This window comes from Ruditapes philippinarum, unplaced genomic scaffold (assembly GCF_026571515.1).
Source record: "Ruditapes philippinarum isolate M1 unplaced genomic scaffold, ASM2657151v2 ctg2628_1_1_1_1, whole genome shotgun sequence".
Classification (NCBI taxonomy): Eukaryota; Metazoa; Mollusca; class Bivalvia; order Venerida; family Veneridae; genus Ruditapes; species Ruditapes philippinarum.
Window position 1 is genome coordinate 80,510 of NW_026867061.1, and position 16,094 is coordinate 96,603.

General features: G+C 33.4%; 1 protein-coding gene across 1 annotated transcript in view; it reads right to left on the reverse strand.

Moving 5' to 3' along the window:
- The window catches only part of LOC132734690 (ankyrin and armadillo repeat-containing protein-like), a 61,236-nt gene that overhangs the window by 4,609 nt on the left and 40,533 nt on the right, over window positions 1-16,094 (reverse strand). The window contains exons 16-24 of the mRNA XM_060721479.1: window positions 14,346-14,759; window positions 13,849-13,942; window positions 13,232-13,379; window positions 9,954-10,107; window positions 9,169-9,333; window positions 7,630-7,742; window positions 6,644-6,760; window positions 5,257-5,415; window positions 4,326-4,750 (exon numbers count right to left, since the gene is read on the reverse strand). Coding sequence (XP_060577462.1) covers window positions 4,326-4,750; window positions 5,257-5,415; window positions 6,644-6,760; window positions 7,630-7,742; window positions 9,169-9,333; window positions 9,954-10,107; window positions 13,232-13,379; window positions 13,849-13,942; window positions 14,346-14,759 — 1,789 coding nt within the window. The remainder of the gene's footprint in view (window positions 1-4,325; window positions 4,751-5,256; window positions 5,416-6,643; window positions 6,761-7,629; window positions 7,743-9,168; window positions 9,334-9,953; window positions 10,108-13,231; window positions 13,380-13,848; window positions 13,943-14,345; window positions 14,760-16,094) is intronic.

Here is a 16,094-nt window from a genome sequence, read left to right on the forward strand (position 1 = left end):
GCTGACTGTGAGAAATAGCAGCAGTGTTTAATAATGATGTGCAGTATTAATCCTGAAAAGGTATATTATTAAATCTCAATACTTTTCTATTCCACATCTTTTCTTGAAAAAATACATACTGGGTAATAAATATTGTCACAAATTTACTTAATTCTCATACAGAGAAATTCTTAAACATTTGTGCACATTGAAATAATATATACTGCATTGCTTTAGTATTTTTTGAAGTTAATATTTAATTTAATAGTTAATACTGTTGAAACATTAGATTTGATGTTATTAAAAGATATGAAATATAACTGCATTTATGCAATAAAACATAGTTCATTACCACATCTGTGTTTAATTAATTATGAATTTTATCTTTAAAGGTGAGCACAGCCATAAGAAGTTCTAGGAAACACAGACAGAGGACTAAAAATGGACAACGATAAAAGAAATAGTAATTTAAATAATCAGAAACATTTAAAACAAATTTAAGATTGAACAGTTTGTCACTGACAGACTAAGAGCAAAATAATTGCTTAAAACAAAGTGTTGGATTCTAAGAAAACAAGAACCTACCAAAACCTGCAGCTAGAAAAAAACTGTTTGTGTTATAGTGAATGTAAGGTGTATTCTGTATTTGGACTAAAGGATATGTATTAAATTTTGTGAAAGAAATATGTGATCATGTTAAACTCATAAAAATTCTACCCCAAACATTCCTGTGCTGAATTCCATCCCAGAATTTTACATTTTAAGAACATTCAGGGATGCTGGAATTAGGCTGGATTTTTTCAATGCCATTCCATCAAGGCTGGACTATTTACCATGGTAATTGGAAGAAAACATTAAAGTAGCAAATGAAAAATTTAACATCAGCTTCTTTTTACAATTTATTATTAAATAAGTTTATCATGGTAATTAATGCGTTTTTTTTGCATGCTACATAGGATTCAGAGACTGTTCGTATAGGTAGCAGCTCCCTTTCCAAATAAGGTTTACAGTTTTTGCAAGCCTGCGATTTAGCTTGCGCAAGCTTATACATTAAGCTTATGCTAATACATGCACAAGCTTGCGACTTAGCCTGTGCAGGCTTGCGGATAAACCTGCGCAAGCTTGCAAATAAGCTTGCGCAAGCTTGCGATTAAGCTTGCGCAAGCTTGCGATTAAGCTTGCGCAAGCTTGCGATTAAGCTTGCGCAAGCTTGCGATTAAGCTTGCGATTAAGCTTGCGCAAGCTTAAATATTAACTAGTTTGCAGTCAGATTTTTTTAAAATAACTGATCGCAAGCTTGCCGCAAGGTTCCAATTACTAGCCAGTAGCAAGCTTGCAACATAAGCTTGCAGCAAGCTTGTGACAAGCTTGCAATGTTAGCTTGCGATTTTGGTTTGGGCTGTTAAATTGACTGTGAGTGCTGTAAAATATAACCTTCACAAATTCACTATGTAAAAATAGGACCTTCACAAATCACAATGTTGAGATTTGGCCTTCACAATTTTACAATGTCAAGATATGACCTTCACAAATTCACAATGTAGATCTTTGACTGTCACAAATTCAAAATGTCAAGATATAACCTTCACAAATTCACAAAGTCAAGATGATGACAATCAATATCAAGATATAACCTTGACAAATTCACAATGTCAAGATATGACCAGTTCACACATTCACAATGTTTACAATTTCAAGATATAACCTTCAAATTTGTTCCCAATGTTACAATATGATCTTCAAATTACAACTTTATTTTTACACTCAGAACTATTTCTTTACAAACTTACTTTTGTTTTGAAGAACTGAACTACAAAAGGAAATAAAATGCCACTGAACTTGTCATTGTTTTAGAAATACAGTACACAAGTCAACAAATTATTCTGGTACATGAAAGGTGAAACATGATTTTCATTATGTATATTAAAAAATTCTAATTAAAAACATTTGTCCATCACCAGTCCTTTGCTTAGTCTAATCTAGTACTTATTACAGAAAAAAGGAAAAACAACCACAAAATACAATGTTTTATATAACCCTGACCAATATATCTTTGATAATTATCTAAGATCCCTTCCAAAAAAAAGGCAAGAACTAGACTATATTCTTCTCTCCCAAAATTATGAAATCAAATGGCCTACTTTTGTTATAACCATTTGACATAAAGAAAAATCAGAGCTAAAATAAATGTGATGATAATATTATAATCAATCATTAATCTATCCTATGCAAGCAGAGCAATATATTTTAAAGGTGCAACCCCTGAAACTTCACAATAAACAGAAGTGTCTAAAGGGCTATAAGACAAAAACGTCCCATCAAGAAGGTATATATCATAATTATGTTGATGCCTAACAGATACTTTAAGGTATTTTAAAAATCCCCTGCAATGATGACTAATTCACTCACTATTTTCTGACTTGGTTTAAAGCGAATCTGCATTTCACCATATACTGACATAGGCTAAGGAGATGGGGATCAGATATATAACAACCGGAGTCCCTACCACAAATCTCAAGCAGGCCAGGGTGGGCCAATTGTATTTTTGTTCTCCAGATTTAAACAATTACCTTATATAAGCATTACTTATTATATGTACAGTACTCTTTATGGTAATAATTGATTCCTGACTATTTTTAATAATTACTTAGCTAGAGTTAAAACTTTGTCCAATTGACTTGGGAGGGCTCGAGATATCGGTAGTTTGAGCCAATGGAGAATGAAGTATAATCGTGTATATGTATTTTACGAAGGGGATTGGCATAAAGGTTATCCATTTATTTTTTAATTTATCTAGTCAGGTTGGAGAAGGATGTATGGTTTGTATTATGGAGGTATGCATCTTTAACTGCAAAGCTATATTTATATTTATAGATAGCACAAAGGAAAAATTAATAACAAAGCATCATAGAAAAATATATGCAAGAATCCTTTACCTTTGAGTGCAGAAGGTTTCCTAAAGAATTAAATCAAAAAGGAGAATTTTTGATCTTAAGGAATTAAGCTGGTTAAGTTTTGCGATTTTGTATTCAGGTGTTTTAGGATTGATAAAAACTATATATACTTTCATATGATTGAACAACATAAGAAGTATTAAACCTGTTAAGGAAAGGTATATTGTCTTTTCAAAAATTATAAAATTCCAAAATATGAAATTGAAAAAATTCTTAATGTTAAGAATTTATAAATTGACCAAGATAGAGATACAAAAAACAAACATGCATAATACAGTCAAACCTCTACTTAAGACCATCTGTATATTTGTGCATAGTCAATATTCCTAATTGTTGGCATAAAGAAACGGTCAATAAAACCTGATATTTGGCATATAATGCCCTTAATGCCTCAGGTAAAATAAAGAAGAAAAATTCTATGTTTGTGTGGATGACCCCCCCCCCCCAGCTCCCATTCCCGAAAACTCAACAAAAAGTGTTCTGGAAATGACAGTCTAGAAATTATGACATGCATGATTGCTCATTTAAACGGACTGGTCTTAAACTCCAGGTATGACTGTATTTATTGTATCTATTGGGATTTGTTTTATTGCATGCATTGCACGAAGCAACTTAGAAGCAGTAAGCCAGATTCAAATATTTCTCACTTTGTCATGCAAATTTTATTACTAATTTCACCTGATATTCAATTTCAACACCACTGGAAAACATTAAATATTGTAAATAATAAACTTGTTCAAACGTTACTTCCATTCATAAGAAATTGAGTATGTACAATTGTTATTGAGCTGTATATTGAAATTAAGATCAAATCACAACTATAAAATTAAATTACGTTCTCTAGTATATGACTCAATCCCTTTTTATAAAACAAACAAAGGAAAATAAGTGTTTTCACTTTAACTTTTTACAGCTTATCTGTTAATTTATAGTTTATAAACCTGTTAAAACCAGCTTGTTGGAATTTTCCTTTTTTCATTTTAATCATAAATAATTAGATTAAAAAATAAAAATTCATGTGCAATATTAAATTGCAGCACTTTAGGTGGTGTTAACTTACAAGTTCCCATTTTTCATTAAATGGAAACAGGATTTCATTATTTAGAATATATTTATTTTGAAATAACATATTGGGGTTTAATCCATGTATCAGAATATTATTTCAATCTGACATACTGCTATAGAATATTTTATAGACTATAAACATTGAGTTTAAAGGGAATTAACATCTGTTTCCAAGAGTATAAAGTAAATTCTAAACCAGTCTAAAATCTTGATTAAAATTTTTAAAATTTGACCAATCAAAATGCTTCTTTTCAAGACTGGTTTCAAATTCTTATTTATAACCTTGGATACATAATGGAGGGTAAAAAATATGAAGTATAAAAATACCACTGAGAAGGTAGTCCGACGGTTTTTGCTCGTTTGAAATCCTCGATAAATTCAGAGCTGATTTTTGCATCCTTCCCGATATTATCCATTAATTTTTTATGAAGACCTGGAGTGTTTCTACAAGCACTTAGCAACAGTCTCGCAGCTGTACGGTTAAATGTCAAGTATCCGAGGGCAACCGCCACAGCACTTCGTACTTGTTCATTAAGTGATGATAATTTGTCAACAAGTTCATCGATTGCTCCAGTGGTTACCATGGCATCTGGAATACCGGCTCGAGTATGAGACAAACTGGAAATAAGACTACTTGCAAGGACAATCACATTGTCATCATCAGAGGACAACTTCTTCACAAGCAAGGTGACACCCTGAGCTGTAAGTGAGACCTGATCACGGTCAACTATAACCCGTGCGAGGACAACAATCTATAAAATAGAGAAAAAAAAGAACAATTAATAGTTTTGTTTTTTTTACAGTTTCGGGCGCCCAGTTAAGGAGTAATCCCATTAATTTTCCCTGTCATTGGCATGATAGGGGTCAAGGAGCATTCTCCTTTCAGCCTTACAATAATACAAGTATATATTTGATTTCTTACAAAATAAAAAGCAGTACAGATAATGTGATAAATATAAGAATTCACAAAGGTATCATTTACTTGTCCGAAAAACGAAGTGACAAGGTAGAAAAGCTAGTTAACTCTTTATAAATTAATTCTATAATTTCAATTGAGTTGCGTCCAATACATTATTAGTCTTAGAAAAATGCTCCCAATTCAGATCTGTAAAGCCAAACCAAGCAGCCTTTTTAAAGCTTTTTACATCAAAACTCCTTAAATTACAAAAAGAAAATTCCAAAGTCAAAACAAGTTAAGACCATTACACAAATCTAGCAGTGACAGAGTTTTAAGAACAAAAACATTGTCATAGATTACCTGAAATGCAGCATAGCAGTTATGAAACTCATCAAGTGAATCAATGAACGGCTCAAACACAGAATATTTGATACCACCAGCCTCTCGTATAGCATACTGCTGTGGTGTGTTGTTGAAGGCAAATATAGTCAGAGCCATTCCAGCTTGTAGTCGGATAGCCTGCAAAAAATGGTTAGAATTTAAGTCTAATTATTATAGCAAGAACTGTTCATATCAAAGAAAACATATTAAGAATACATGCAATAACATCCCAGTTGTCTGGGATTGTCCTGAAAAAAGGGTGTCTATTCCAAAGTTGTCCCGGAAACAAAAAATAGTATAATATTCTATAGATATTATTCAAGAACCCTAGTACTGGGACTCATACTGTGTTCTTCACAGGAAACTTTGAAACAAATTTATTGTCAACAAATTTCTTCCAATTGTTAAATAATCACGACAATCCTTACTGCCTGTGATCTTTGTAAAAATGTGTTGAATTTGGCATCAATAATGGTTTACAATACAGACCTTGCCTTCTATCACATATTCCATGTCTTATTTGCTTAAAGCTACATGCCTCCAGATAAGCCAACATTTTTCAAAAAATCAAATTCGAGAAAAATGTTCTAAGATTTTAGGAAAAGAAAAAGATTTAAGATTCAATAAATAATTTGCATGTTATGTGCGATTAACAACTTATTTTTCAGTATTTGTAACTATATTTCTACTGCGTTACTTACGCAGTAAAGGGCTACTTTTGCATATTTCGGCCTCTTTTAAGAAGTTTACTTGGGTTGCGTGTGCCATTTATAATGTGTAAATTGCTTCCTTTTGGTTACTTCACAATATTATACTTTAAATACATTTTCAAAATTTACATGAAATTAGCATGAATCTGGAGGCATGCTGCTTTAAAAGCTTGAACTGTGTTCCATGACATGTGTTAAATTTTTACAACACAAATATATTACAGACTAAACCTATGTAGTCTGACCATGCCCTATACTGCATATTGACCACATTACATTTTCATCTTGATAATCCATAAAATTTATAATCATTTTTTTAAACTAAAAATATTTCCATAGGACAAAGCAGAGATCAAAATTCCCCTTGTTCGCTCATAATTACAAGTTGAATTTTATCACAAGGACTCAATGCAGGATGTGTAGAAAAATTTTGCCTGCTCGCTGATTTGGAAGCTTCTCATCCTGCATGACGAGTGACTCTGAAAATATTTTTTGAATGCCTGCACAGATGCCCCCACATACACTGTCTACCAGCGAACAGCATGATGTGAAGATGTACAAGGGCAATTCTATATCCCCCACTCCTAGTCGTATGTGGAGACAAAAAATTTCAGCAGAGTAAAAGTAAAGCAAGTTTTTAAGACAAAAAGATTTACCGTATTTTTGGACTTTAGTAAGTCAAGAAGAACATCAAATTTGAAGTCTGGTTCATCATTTAACAAGTCCTGGTTTTTTGTATTGCTCAGTATAATACACCCTAGAGATATTGCAACCTGTTTCAAAAAAATAAAAACATTCAATATTAAACAAAGCATGAGTTTCCCCCATCTATCTCAAAACAAAACAAGAGCTCTACTTCTTTAAGTAAAATGAAAATTATTCATACACATATGTAGTGATACAATAGAATTAGTAGTTTCTACAGAATTTATTATGTATTATATACAGGCCTAATGGTAAAAAAGAAATTCTCCAAGCTCAAACTCAGATCTCAGGTATTTGATTGGTTAGAAACTGTCACAGAATGTACACTGACCAATGAAAAACCTGAGATTTAAGATAGAACTCAGAAAATAGTTTTATAACCTCCAGGACAGAACTAGATTGTGTAGAAAGCTATCAGCTTATAAACAGGCTCTTGAATACTTTCCTGGATCCAGCCTATACTGAGCATTGACTGTAAAGTTTTTTGTCCAAGGAAGCAGCCACTTGCCCCTAAAGGGGTTAAAATCCACTTTGCGTAACCACACATCTAGAGATCCTTAGATTACTAGAATGATGTGATAACCACTCAGCCATGCCACAATGTACATAGAACTGTTAAGGTATTCTTACTGTAATGCTTTCCTTCTAAAAAAAATCTAACATAGGGCAATATCGTAGCAAATAGGTTATTTCTGGATTTTTATATTTTCATAACCTTGGTTATTAGGTTATTTACAATCACTCATCCTTTATCGCTTTGTACTAAATTCCGGTTATAAACCGTAAAAAAATTCCTAAATATCAAAGATTGTGAAAAATAACTTACCAGAAATGACTAGATTTAATACCATATTGGCAGATGTAAGAAATTTTTTGGCGGGAAAGCATTGCAGTATTAAGACTACCTTAATGAACAATAGAAACAACATGTACCTACCTCAACTTGGACCTCCTCAGAAAGAGGGACATTCAGCTGCTGTACTAGTAAAGGAATAGCCCCTTCCTCTGCTATCTTATTCTGAGTTGTTTTATTATTTCTATATGCAACACCTGCAAATTCAACAGACATTAGTAAATTTAGTCACTTTCAAAATTGTCGAGTTTGGTTATTATAACATGGAAAAGAAAGATAAAAAGTAGTAACAGATTGTAGACTCTTGGAGCTTGTAGTTAAAGAATAGAATAATACAATGATGTTAAAAAGTTTGACCCTATATGAAATTGAAGAATTTATACTGGAATATTTATTAACAAGAGCACCGCTAGGCGGGGCATTATATGCCCGAAAGTACTTTCGCTGTAGGTTAATTAATGCTTGAATTATTGAGCGAAAACTGTTTCCAATTTAAAGGTGAAAGTAACCTTGATCTTTGACCTTGTGACCCAAAAATCAATAGGGGTCTTCTACCCAATATGGACAATCATCCTATAAAGTTTGAATACTGTGGACCAAATGGAACTTAAGTTATGCTCCGGAAACCATTTTCAGTTTTAGGGTAATAGTGACCTTGACCTTTGACTTTGTGACCCCAATATCAATAGGGGTCTTCTACCCAATATAGACAATCATCCTATAAAGTTTGAAAACTGGGGGCCAAATGGAACTTAAGTTATGCTCCGGAAACTATTTTCAGTATTAAGCTAATAGTGACCTTGACCTTTGACCTTGTAACCCCAAAATCTATAGGGGTCTTCTACCAAATATGGACAATCATCCTATGAAGTTTGATTACAGTGGGCCAAATGGAACTAAAGTTATGCTCCAGAAACCATTTTCAGTATTTAGCTAATAATGACCTTGACCTTTGACCTTGTGACCCCAAAATCAATAAAGCTCTTCTACCCAATATGGACAATCATCCTATGAAGTTTGAAAACTGTGGGCCAAATGGAACTTAAGTTATGCTCCGGAAACCATTTTCAGTTTTAGGGTAATAGTGACCTTGACCTTTGACCTTGTGACCCCAAAATCAATAGGGGTCTTCTACCCAATATGGACAATCATCCTATGAAGTTTGAAAACTGTGGGCCAAATGGAACTTAAGTTATGCTCCGGAAACCATTTTCAGTTTTATGGTAATAGTGACCTTGACCTTAGACCTTGTGACCCCAAAATCAATAGGGGTCTTCTACCCAATATGGGCAATCATCCTATGAAGTTTGAATACTGTAGGCCAAATGAAACTTAAGTTATGCTCCGGAAACCAAATTGCTAACTGACGGACGGACGTCCGGAGGGACGGACGCCAGGGGGTATAACATAATATGTCCGAAATTCTTTCGGGCATATAAAAATATAATTGAGTAATTAAATTTAGTAAGAGACAGCCCTTTCAAATGAAAGATCCATTTTTTGTTAATATTTTTACATAATTTTCTTTTTATAAGCCAAAAAAAGCAGTGCACAATCATTCAACAAAAAGGTTCATTTGACATGATTTCAAATATTTAAAGTACTAAAGTGCAAGCTTCTTACCAACACATAGTATTCCAAGCACCTTAATGACCATCAGCATGACTTTTGTTGAAGAGTTCTTATGTCTGCGAAGCAGTCTAACCAGTTGTGCAAAGCAGTCTGCCTGTGAGAGTTTATTCTGGTTCTCAATACTTTCCCGACCAAGTGCGATACACATCAAACATCCTGTTAGAAAAAACACAGATTTAAAATTTTCAATATCTCCATGGAAACTTATAAAATTTTGTCTAAACTGACCTTTCTCTGTACAAAACCTCATTGGCAGTCAACAATAGTCTCTTAACCAAGATGTAAAAGTAAGTACAGGTATAGAGTTATTTCATATTCAAAGAATTAAAACAACTATTTTAACTGATAAATGTTTTGATACAAGAACTGTACAATACCTAGCTGTCACATGATTATGGAAACTGTTCATTTGAAGCATTTATGAAATAAAAAATAAACCAAAAAGCAGTTGCTCAGTCATTCAAAAAATATCTAAAAATTGAAAAAAATAATTCTGGTCTTGATGCTGATTTTGAACATCATTTGGTCATATTTGGCAGTTGATCCACCCAAAACACTTTCCTGCATCTAACATAGCAATAATGGAACTAGTTTTCTTTGGTTGGGTTTAACATTGCCAACAACTTTCCAGCTTTACTGGTGGAGGAAGAAATCAGGCGCCCCTCCATGCATTATTTCAGGCATGTTCTATTGACACCTGAGTAGAAACACCGACTAACCACCAGATATGGTAATGGGGCAAAAAGAAAGATAAGAAGTTTGTTAAAGCCACATACCAACAGTTAGAAGTTTCTCTGTTGGTTCTAGTAACATCTGATGTATATGTGTTATACCAGTAACCTCAGCTATATATTTCTCCTGAGTTTTAGTGTGTCCAGCCAGTGACCACAAAGCACACGCCCCCTGTTCTCTCACCTCAACACTGATGTTCTGTAAAAAATATTTTTCTTTATTAATGTCTGCAATTAAGAAAAAAGTAAACTACTATATATTTTACTCATATCAATATTGTTTGTATTGATTAAACGTTTATATTGATATGTCTGCCTTGATCCTTGAATTTGAAGGAACTCCACTTTGGTTTCAAAGCCTAAAAACAAAGACTTTGAAATTCTTACATAGATCAGCTGGGGCACTTACAACGGAACGATATGCAAAACACAAGTAAGGAATATACCGAGAATTAAATTACAAATTGCATTTTATTGCAATTTAAAGCCGATATAAGTAATTCTGAGTCATTTTTCACAATTTGAATAATCATTCTGGAAAAAAAAGGTTGTGAGCAAATTTTGCACACAAGTAACTGGTCTAGACCTACATCAAATTGAACATTTATCTTGAAAATCTCCTTTAATGTAAGCTTAGTCCTCATATATTGATAAAAGCATAGAATATGTCACTTCACAAAAAATTTGTCACATGGGGATTTTTTTTAAAGTAAATATCTGGAAACAAGAGGGCCATGATGGCCCTGAGGTCGCTCACCTGTATATAGGCCCCCCCACCCCCGTGCCAATTTTTACCCAAGGGCTTTTATTTGTTTATTTGAACAGACTTGGTAGACACCCATAAGAAGATGTTTCATGCTAAACTCTAATTTCTAGCTCATTGGTTTTTTTAAAAGAAGATTTTTAAAGTTTTTACTATACACATATAGTTAAGAACAATGACACCCCTGGGGCAGGGCCAGTTTTGACCCCCGGGCTTTTATTTGAACAAACTTTGTAGATATTTACTTAAAGATGTTTCATGCTTAATATCTAAACTCTAGCTATTTGGTTTTTTTCAAAGAAGATTTTTAAGTTTTTGCTATACACATATAAGGAAAGTCAATGACCCCCCCCCCACCCGGGCGGGGCCAGTTTTGACCCCAGGGCTTTTATTTGAACATACTTGGTAGACACCAATTAGAACATGTTTCATGCTAAATATCTTAGCTCTAGCTCTTTGAGTTCTTTAAAAGAAGATTTTTTAAGTTTTTACTATATGCATATAGGGAAAATCAATGACCCCCTGGGGCGGGGCCAATTTTGACCCCAGGGCTTTAATTTGAACAAACTTGGTAGACACTCACTAGAAGATGTTTCATGCTAAATATCTTAGCTCTAGCTCTTTGGGTTCTTTAAAAGAAGATTTTTTAAGTTTTTACTATATGCATATAGGGAAAATCTATGACCCCCTGGGGCGGGGTCAATTTTGACCACAGGGCTTTTATTTGAACAAACTTGGTAGACATTCACTAGAAGATGTTTCATGCCAAATATCTAAGCTCTAGCTCTTATGGTTCTTTAAAAGAAGATTTTTTAAGTTTTTACTATATGCATATAGGGAAAATCTATGACCCCCTGGGGCGGGGTCAATTTTGACCCAAGGGCTTTTATTTGAACAAACTTGGTAGACACTCACTAGAAGATGTTTCATGCTTAATATCTTAGCTCTAGCTCTTTTGGTTCTTTAAAAGAAGATTTTTTAAGTTTTTACTATATGCATATAGGGAAAATCAATGACCCCCGGGGGCGGGGCCAATTTTGACCCCAGGGCTTTTATTTGAACACACTTGGTAGACACTTATTAGAAGATGTTTCATGGTAAATATCTTACCTTTAGCTCTTTGGGTTCTTTAAAAGAAGATTTTTTAAGTTTTTACTATATGCATATAGGGAAAATCTATGACCCCCTGGGGCGGGGTCAATTTTGACCCAAGGGCTTTTATTTGGACAAACTTGGTAGACATTCACTAGAACATGTTTCATGCCAAATATCTAAGCTCTAGCTCTTTGGGTTCTTTAAAAGAAGATTTTTTAAGTTTTTACTATATGCATATAGGGAAAATCAATGACCCCCCAGGGTGGGGCCAATTTTGACCACAGGGCTTTTATTTGAACAAACTTGGTAGACACTCACTAGAAGATGTTTCATGCTTAATATCTTAGCTCTAGCTCTTTGGGTTCTTTAAAAGAAGATTTTTTAAGTTTTTACTATATGCATATAGGGAAAATCAATGACCCCCTGGGGCGGGGCCAATTTTGACCCCAGGGCTTTTATTTGAACAAACTTGGTAGACATTCACTAGGAGATGTTTCATGCTTAATATCTAAGCTCTAGCTCTTACGGTTCTTTAAAAGAAGATTTTTTAAGTTTTTACTAATTGCATATAGGGAAAATCAATGACCCCCCGGGGCATGGCCAATTTTGACCCAAGGGCTTTTATTTGAACAAACTTGGTAGACACTCACTAGAAGATGTTTCATGCCAAATATCTAAGCTCTAGCTCTTATGGTTCTTTAAAAGAAGATTTTTTAAGTTTTTACTATATGCATATAGGGAAAATCAATGACCCCCTGGGGCGGGGCCAATTTTGACCCCAGGGCGTTTATTTTAACAAACTTGGTAGACGCTTACTAGAAGATGTTTCATGCCAAATATCTAAGCTCTAGCTCTTGGGGTTGTTTAAAAGAAGATATTTAAAGATTTTTCTTTCGGTTGCCATGGCAACCTGGGAGTTCTGCATGGAATTAAATTCTTTGAACAATTTTTAAAGGTGACCACCAAAGGAACATTCCTGTGAAGTTTGGATGAAATTGGCTCAGTGGTTTTTTAGGAGATGTCATTTAAAGCAAAAGTTTACGGACGGACGACGGACGGACGCCGGACGAAAAGCGATCACAAAAGCTCACCCTGTCACTTTGTGACAGGTGAGCTAAAAAGTGGCAGACTTGGTTTGACTGAGTCTGTACATCCATCATGCCCCCTAGCACTGGCTTGAGTGGTACTAATATTCTAAGTCTAACTTTTATCATGCATTAAGGCCTAGGCTTACACTTCCTTTTTGGCTTAATATATCCAAACACATGATTTTGCACCTGAAGTAAAAACACTGAGGGGGAGCATTCCCCCATTTTCCCAGCAAAAGAACTTTACATTCAACTAGATTTTGCTGGGCTCTTGTGCATGCATGACTAAACAGATTATTGTTAAAAAATCACAAATTTGTTAATTTTAGCTGATATTTATCAATGGTAAATATTTGGTCAAAATTTGAAATTTTTACCTTTAAGAGTTTAATGAGAACTTTTGGGGCATCAAGTTCCAGGAATGCTTTCTGGCATTTGAAGTTATTGGTTGCCATGGCTTCCAAAGCATTAGCTGCCTTCACCTGTACACGCACATTACGACCTTTGATAAGGTCAACAAGAGGTCTGAAAAATAATCACAAAATTTTATATTTTATGAAAAAATTTACATGTAAATTCTGACAGCTTTTATACCTGAATGTTGTTATTATAGATTCTTTTTAACAAAAATATGACCTTAGCACAGTTGATGTGACCTTTCAACCAAACTAAATACAGGCACATCATATTATGTTGTAAGCTAAGTTTTAAATAATCCCTGGTAAACAGGCATACCAGTTGCATACAGATTTATAGTTGCATAATTATAACATAAAATATCATATAAGATTTGTTGTGTTATAAAACACTGTGTCACCCAAGTATAAACCACAAAATATAAATCATTTTGTCCGTACGTGTGACATGGATCCTTACATTTTATAAATGTCTGAATTGTTAAATTTTTATGAGTAATTATCACCTCTTAAATAAAACCACTAATCAAATTCACCCTGACATATAAGGATCATAACTATATCTATAAATAACTTACTTTGCAGCGCCCTCTTCCAGCAGGGATGTTTGATTGGCCTCGTGACCTCCTGACACGGCTGCTATTGTTGCGGCCGTCGCTGCTTGTAATATAGCTGTAACAAAACAGAACATATTGAACTAATTACATACAAATAATTGTTGATTATTTTTACAACACACAACCACTGTGATACTCATAAAATTAACTAAAAGCTGTTTCAAAATGAGAAAAACATACAATTTTCATTGCAAAATCTAAAAACCATGGAATCAATTTTTTTACAATATAGTAATTTAATCATCATAATTTTTTAATCATAATTAATCCATAAAATTATAATTAAATAATTATAGATTAATAATCTATGTAGATTTTCTAATATATGTAGAGAAGAGGCTAAATTGCATGTGTTAAAAAAATATCCAATAAAAAATAACCCTAGACAGGGCCTTATTATATACAACAATTTATACATACACATACACACACACATAAATAAGCGTGGTACAACTTACGCGAGTCAACAGTTAGAAACTCCACCAAGGGTTCTAGACCATGTGCTTCAGACACTGCCGTCTTATTTGTATAATTATTCTCACAAAGTACACGTATAGCATTCACCGCGTTCACTAATACGTCCTCTAATTCAGAATCCATTAGATTCACAAGGGGTTCAATTCCATTTTCAGATGCTATCAACTCCTGGTTCCCCTCAACACATGCCAAATCTGACAAAATTATAGCTGCACGTGATTGAATATCATCAACGGGTGATGACAACAGTCGTATCAAAATTGGACCGGAATTGCACCGAGTGAGAGCCTGCCTGACCTCCGTCTGCTCCGATATGTTACACAATACTGACGCGGCCACACATTGTAGTTCCTCGTTATCAATCTTCAACAGATTCACTAACGCAGGTACTCCCTCTGTAATTGATAAAACAAACAATTTCTTTATGGTTACCAGTATAATTCAGGATGCATAAATTATAATAATCCAATATGATACACTTATTAAACACTCAAGATGTGGTCAATATATCTATATATCGCACTGCCCTGCATAAAATAATCCAATCAAAAATTATTAAAGCTCTGAGATGTTTGAGAAGAATTATATACATAACTTGAAGACTTTATGACAATGAATGAAAAAAACAACAACAATTCAATGTCATACTAATATAAATTATTCAAAATTGCTTAAAGTAGTTTGAGAGCAACAGACTATTTTAAAAATCTTAATTTAGTGCTTCATTAATTTTAGATTTTTCATTTTTATACAGAAATAACTTTCAAACTTGGTATTTTAGTACAAATATTTCAATTTTGTTTCAACCAATTTAAACTTAAAAATGGCTTTTATAATTTGAATAAAGAATAAGGAATTTATTTAAATATTGTAAACAATGCAAAGTTTGACTCCTATTTAGAATACAACACGAAATTTACAAGTTTTGAAAACAATACAAAGTTTACCTCAATTTTGAATAAAACATAGAATTCCAAAAGTTCTTGAATACAATTAAAATTCTCGAACTTGGTCTAACTACAAAACATAGCACTCACTAAGGTATTGAATAAAAAATGCTGTTTAGATTTTTGTTTGCCATGACTACTTACTATAAAACATAGAATTCTCAACTGCATATTTTAAATTAAAAAAGAAATTAACACAGTGTGGAATTTTATACACTATTTATACCAAAGTTGCAATGATTTACAACAATTTTATTAAAACCACTAAAATCCATACCTGTGTAATATATGGTATGCTAAAAATATACAACTACAAACTTTGTGTAACATGCATATATATATATATATTCTGTAATGAAAACATTTCTAATAAGTGTACAAAGAAATATAAAGCATCAAATTGAGGAGTGTTGGTAATGAAAGCTAGAAAATGTGTGTCCCTATATTGTACTGTTTTGTCATTGTTCATAGGACACAGATGTCCCTATATTGTACTGTTTTGTCATTGTTCATAGGACACAGATGTCCCTATATTGTACTGTTTTGTCATTGTCCATAGGACACAGATGTCCCTTTATTGTACTGTTTTGTCATTGTCCATAAGACACAGATGTCCCTATATTGTACTGTTTTGTCATTGTCCATAAGACACAGATGTCCCTATATTGTACTGTTTTGTCATTGTCCATAGGACACAGATGTACCTATATTGTACTGTTTTGTCATTGTCCATAGGACACAGATGTACCTATATTGTACTGTTTTGTCATTGTCCATAAGACA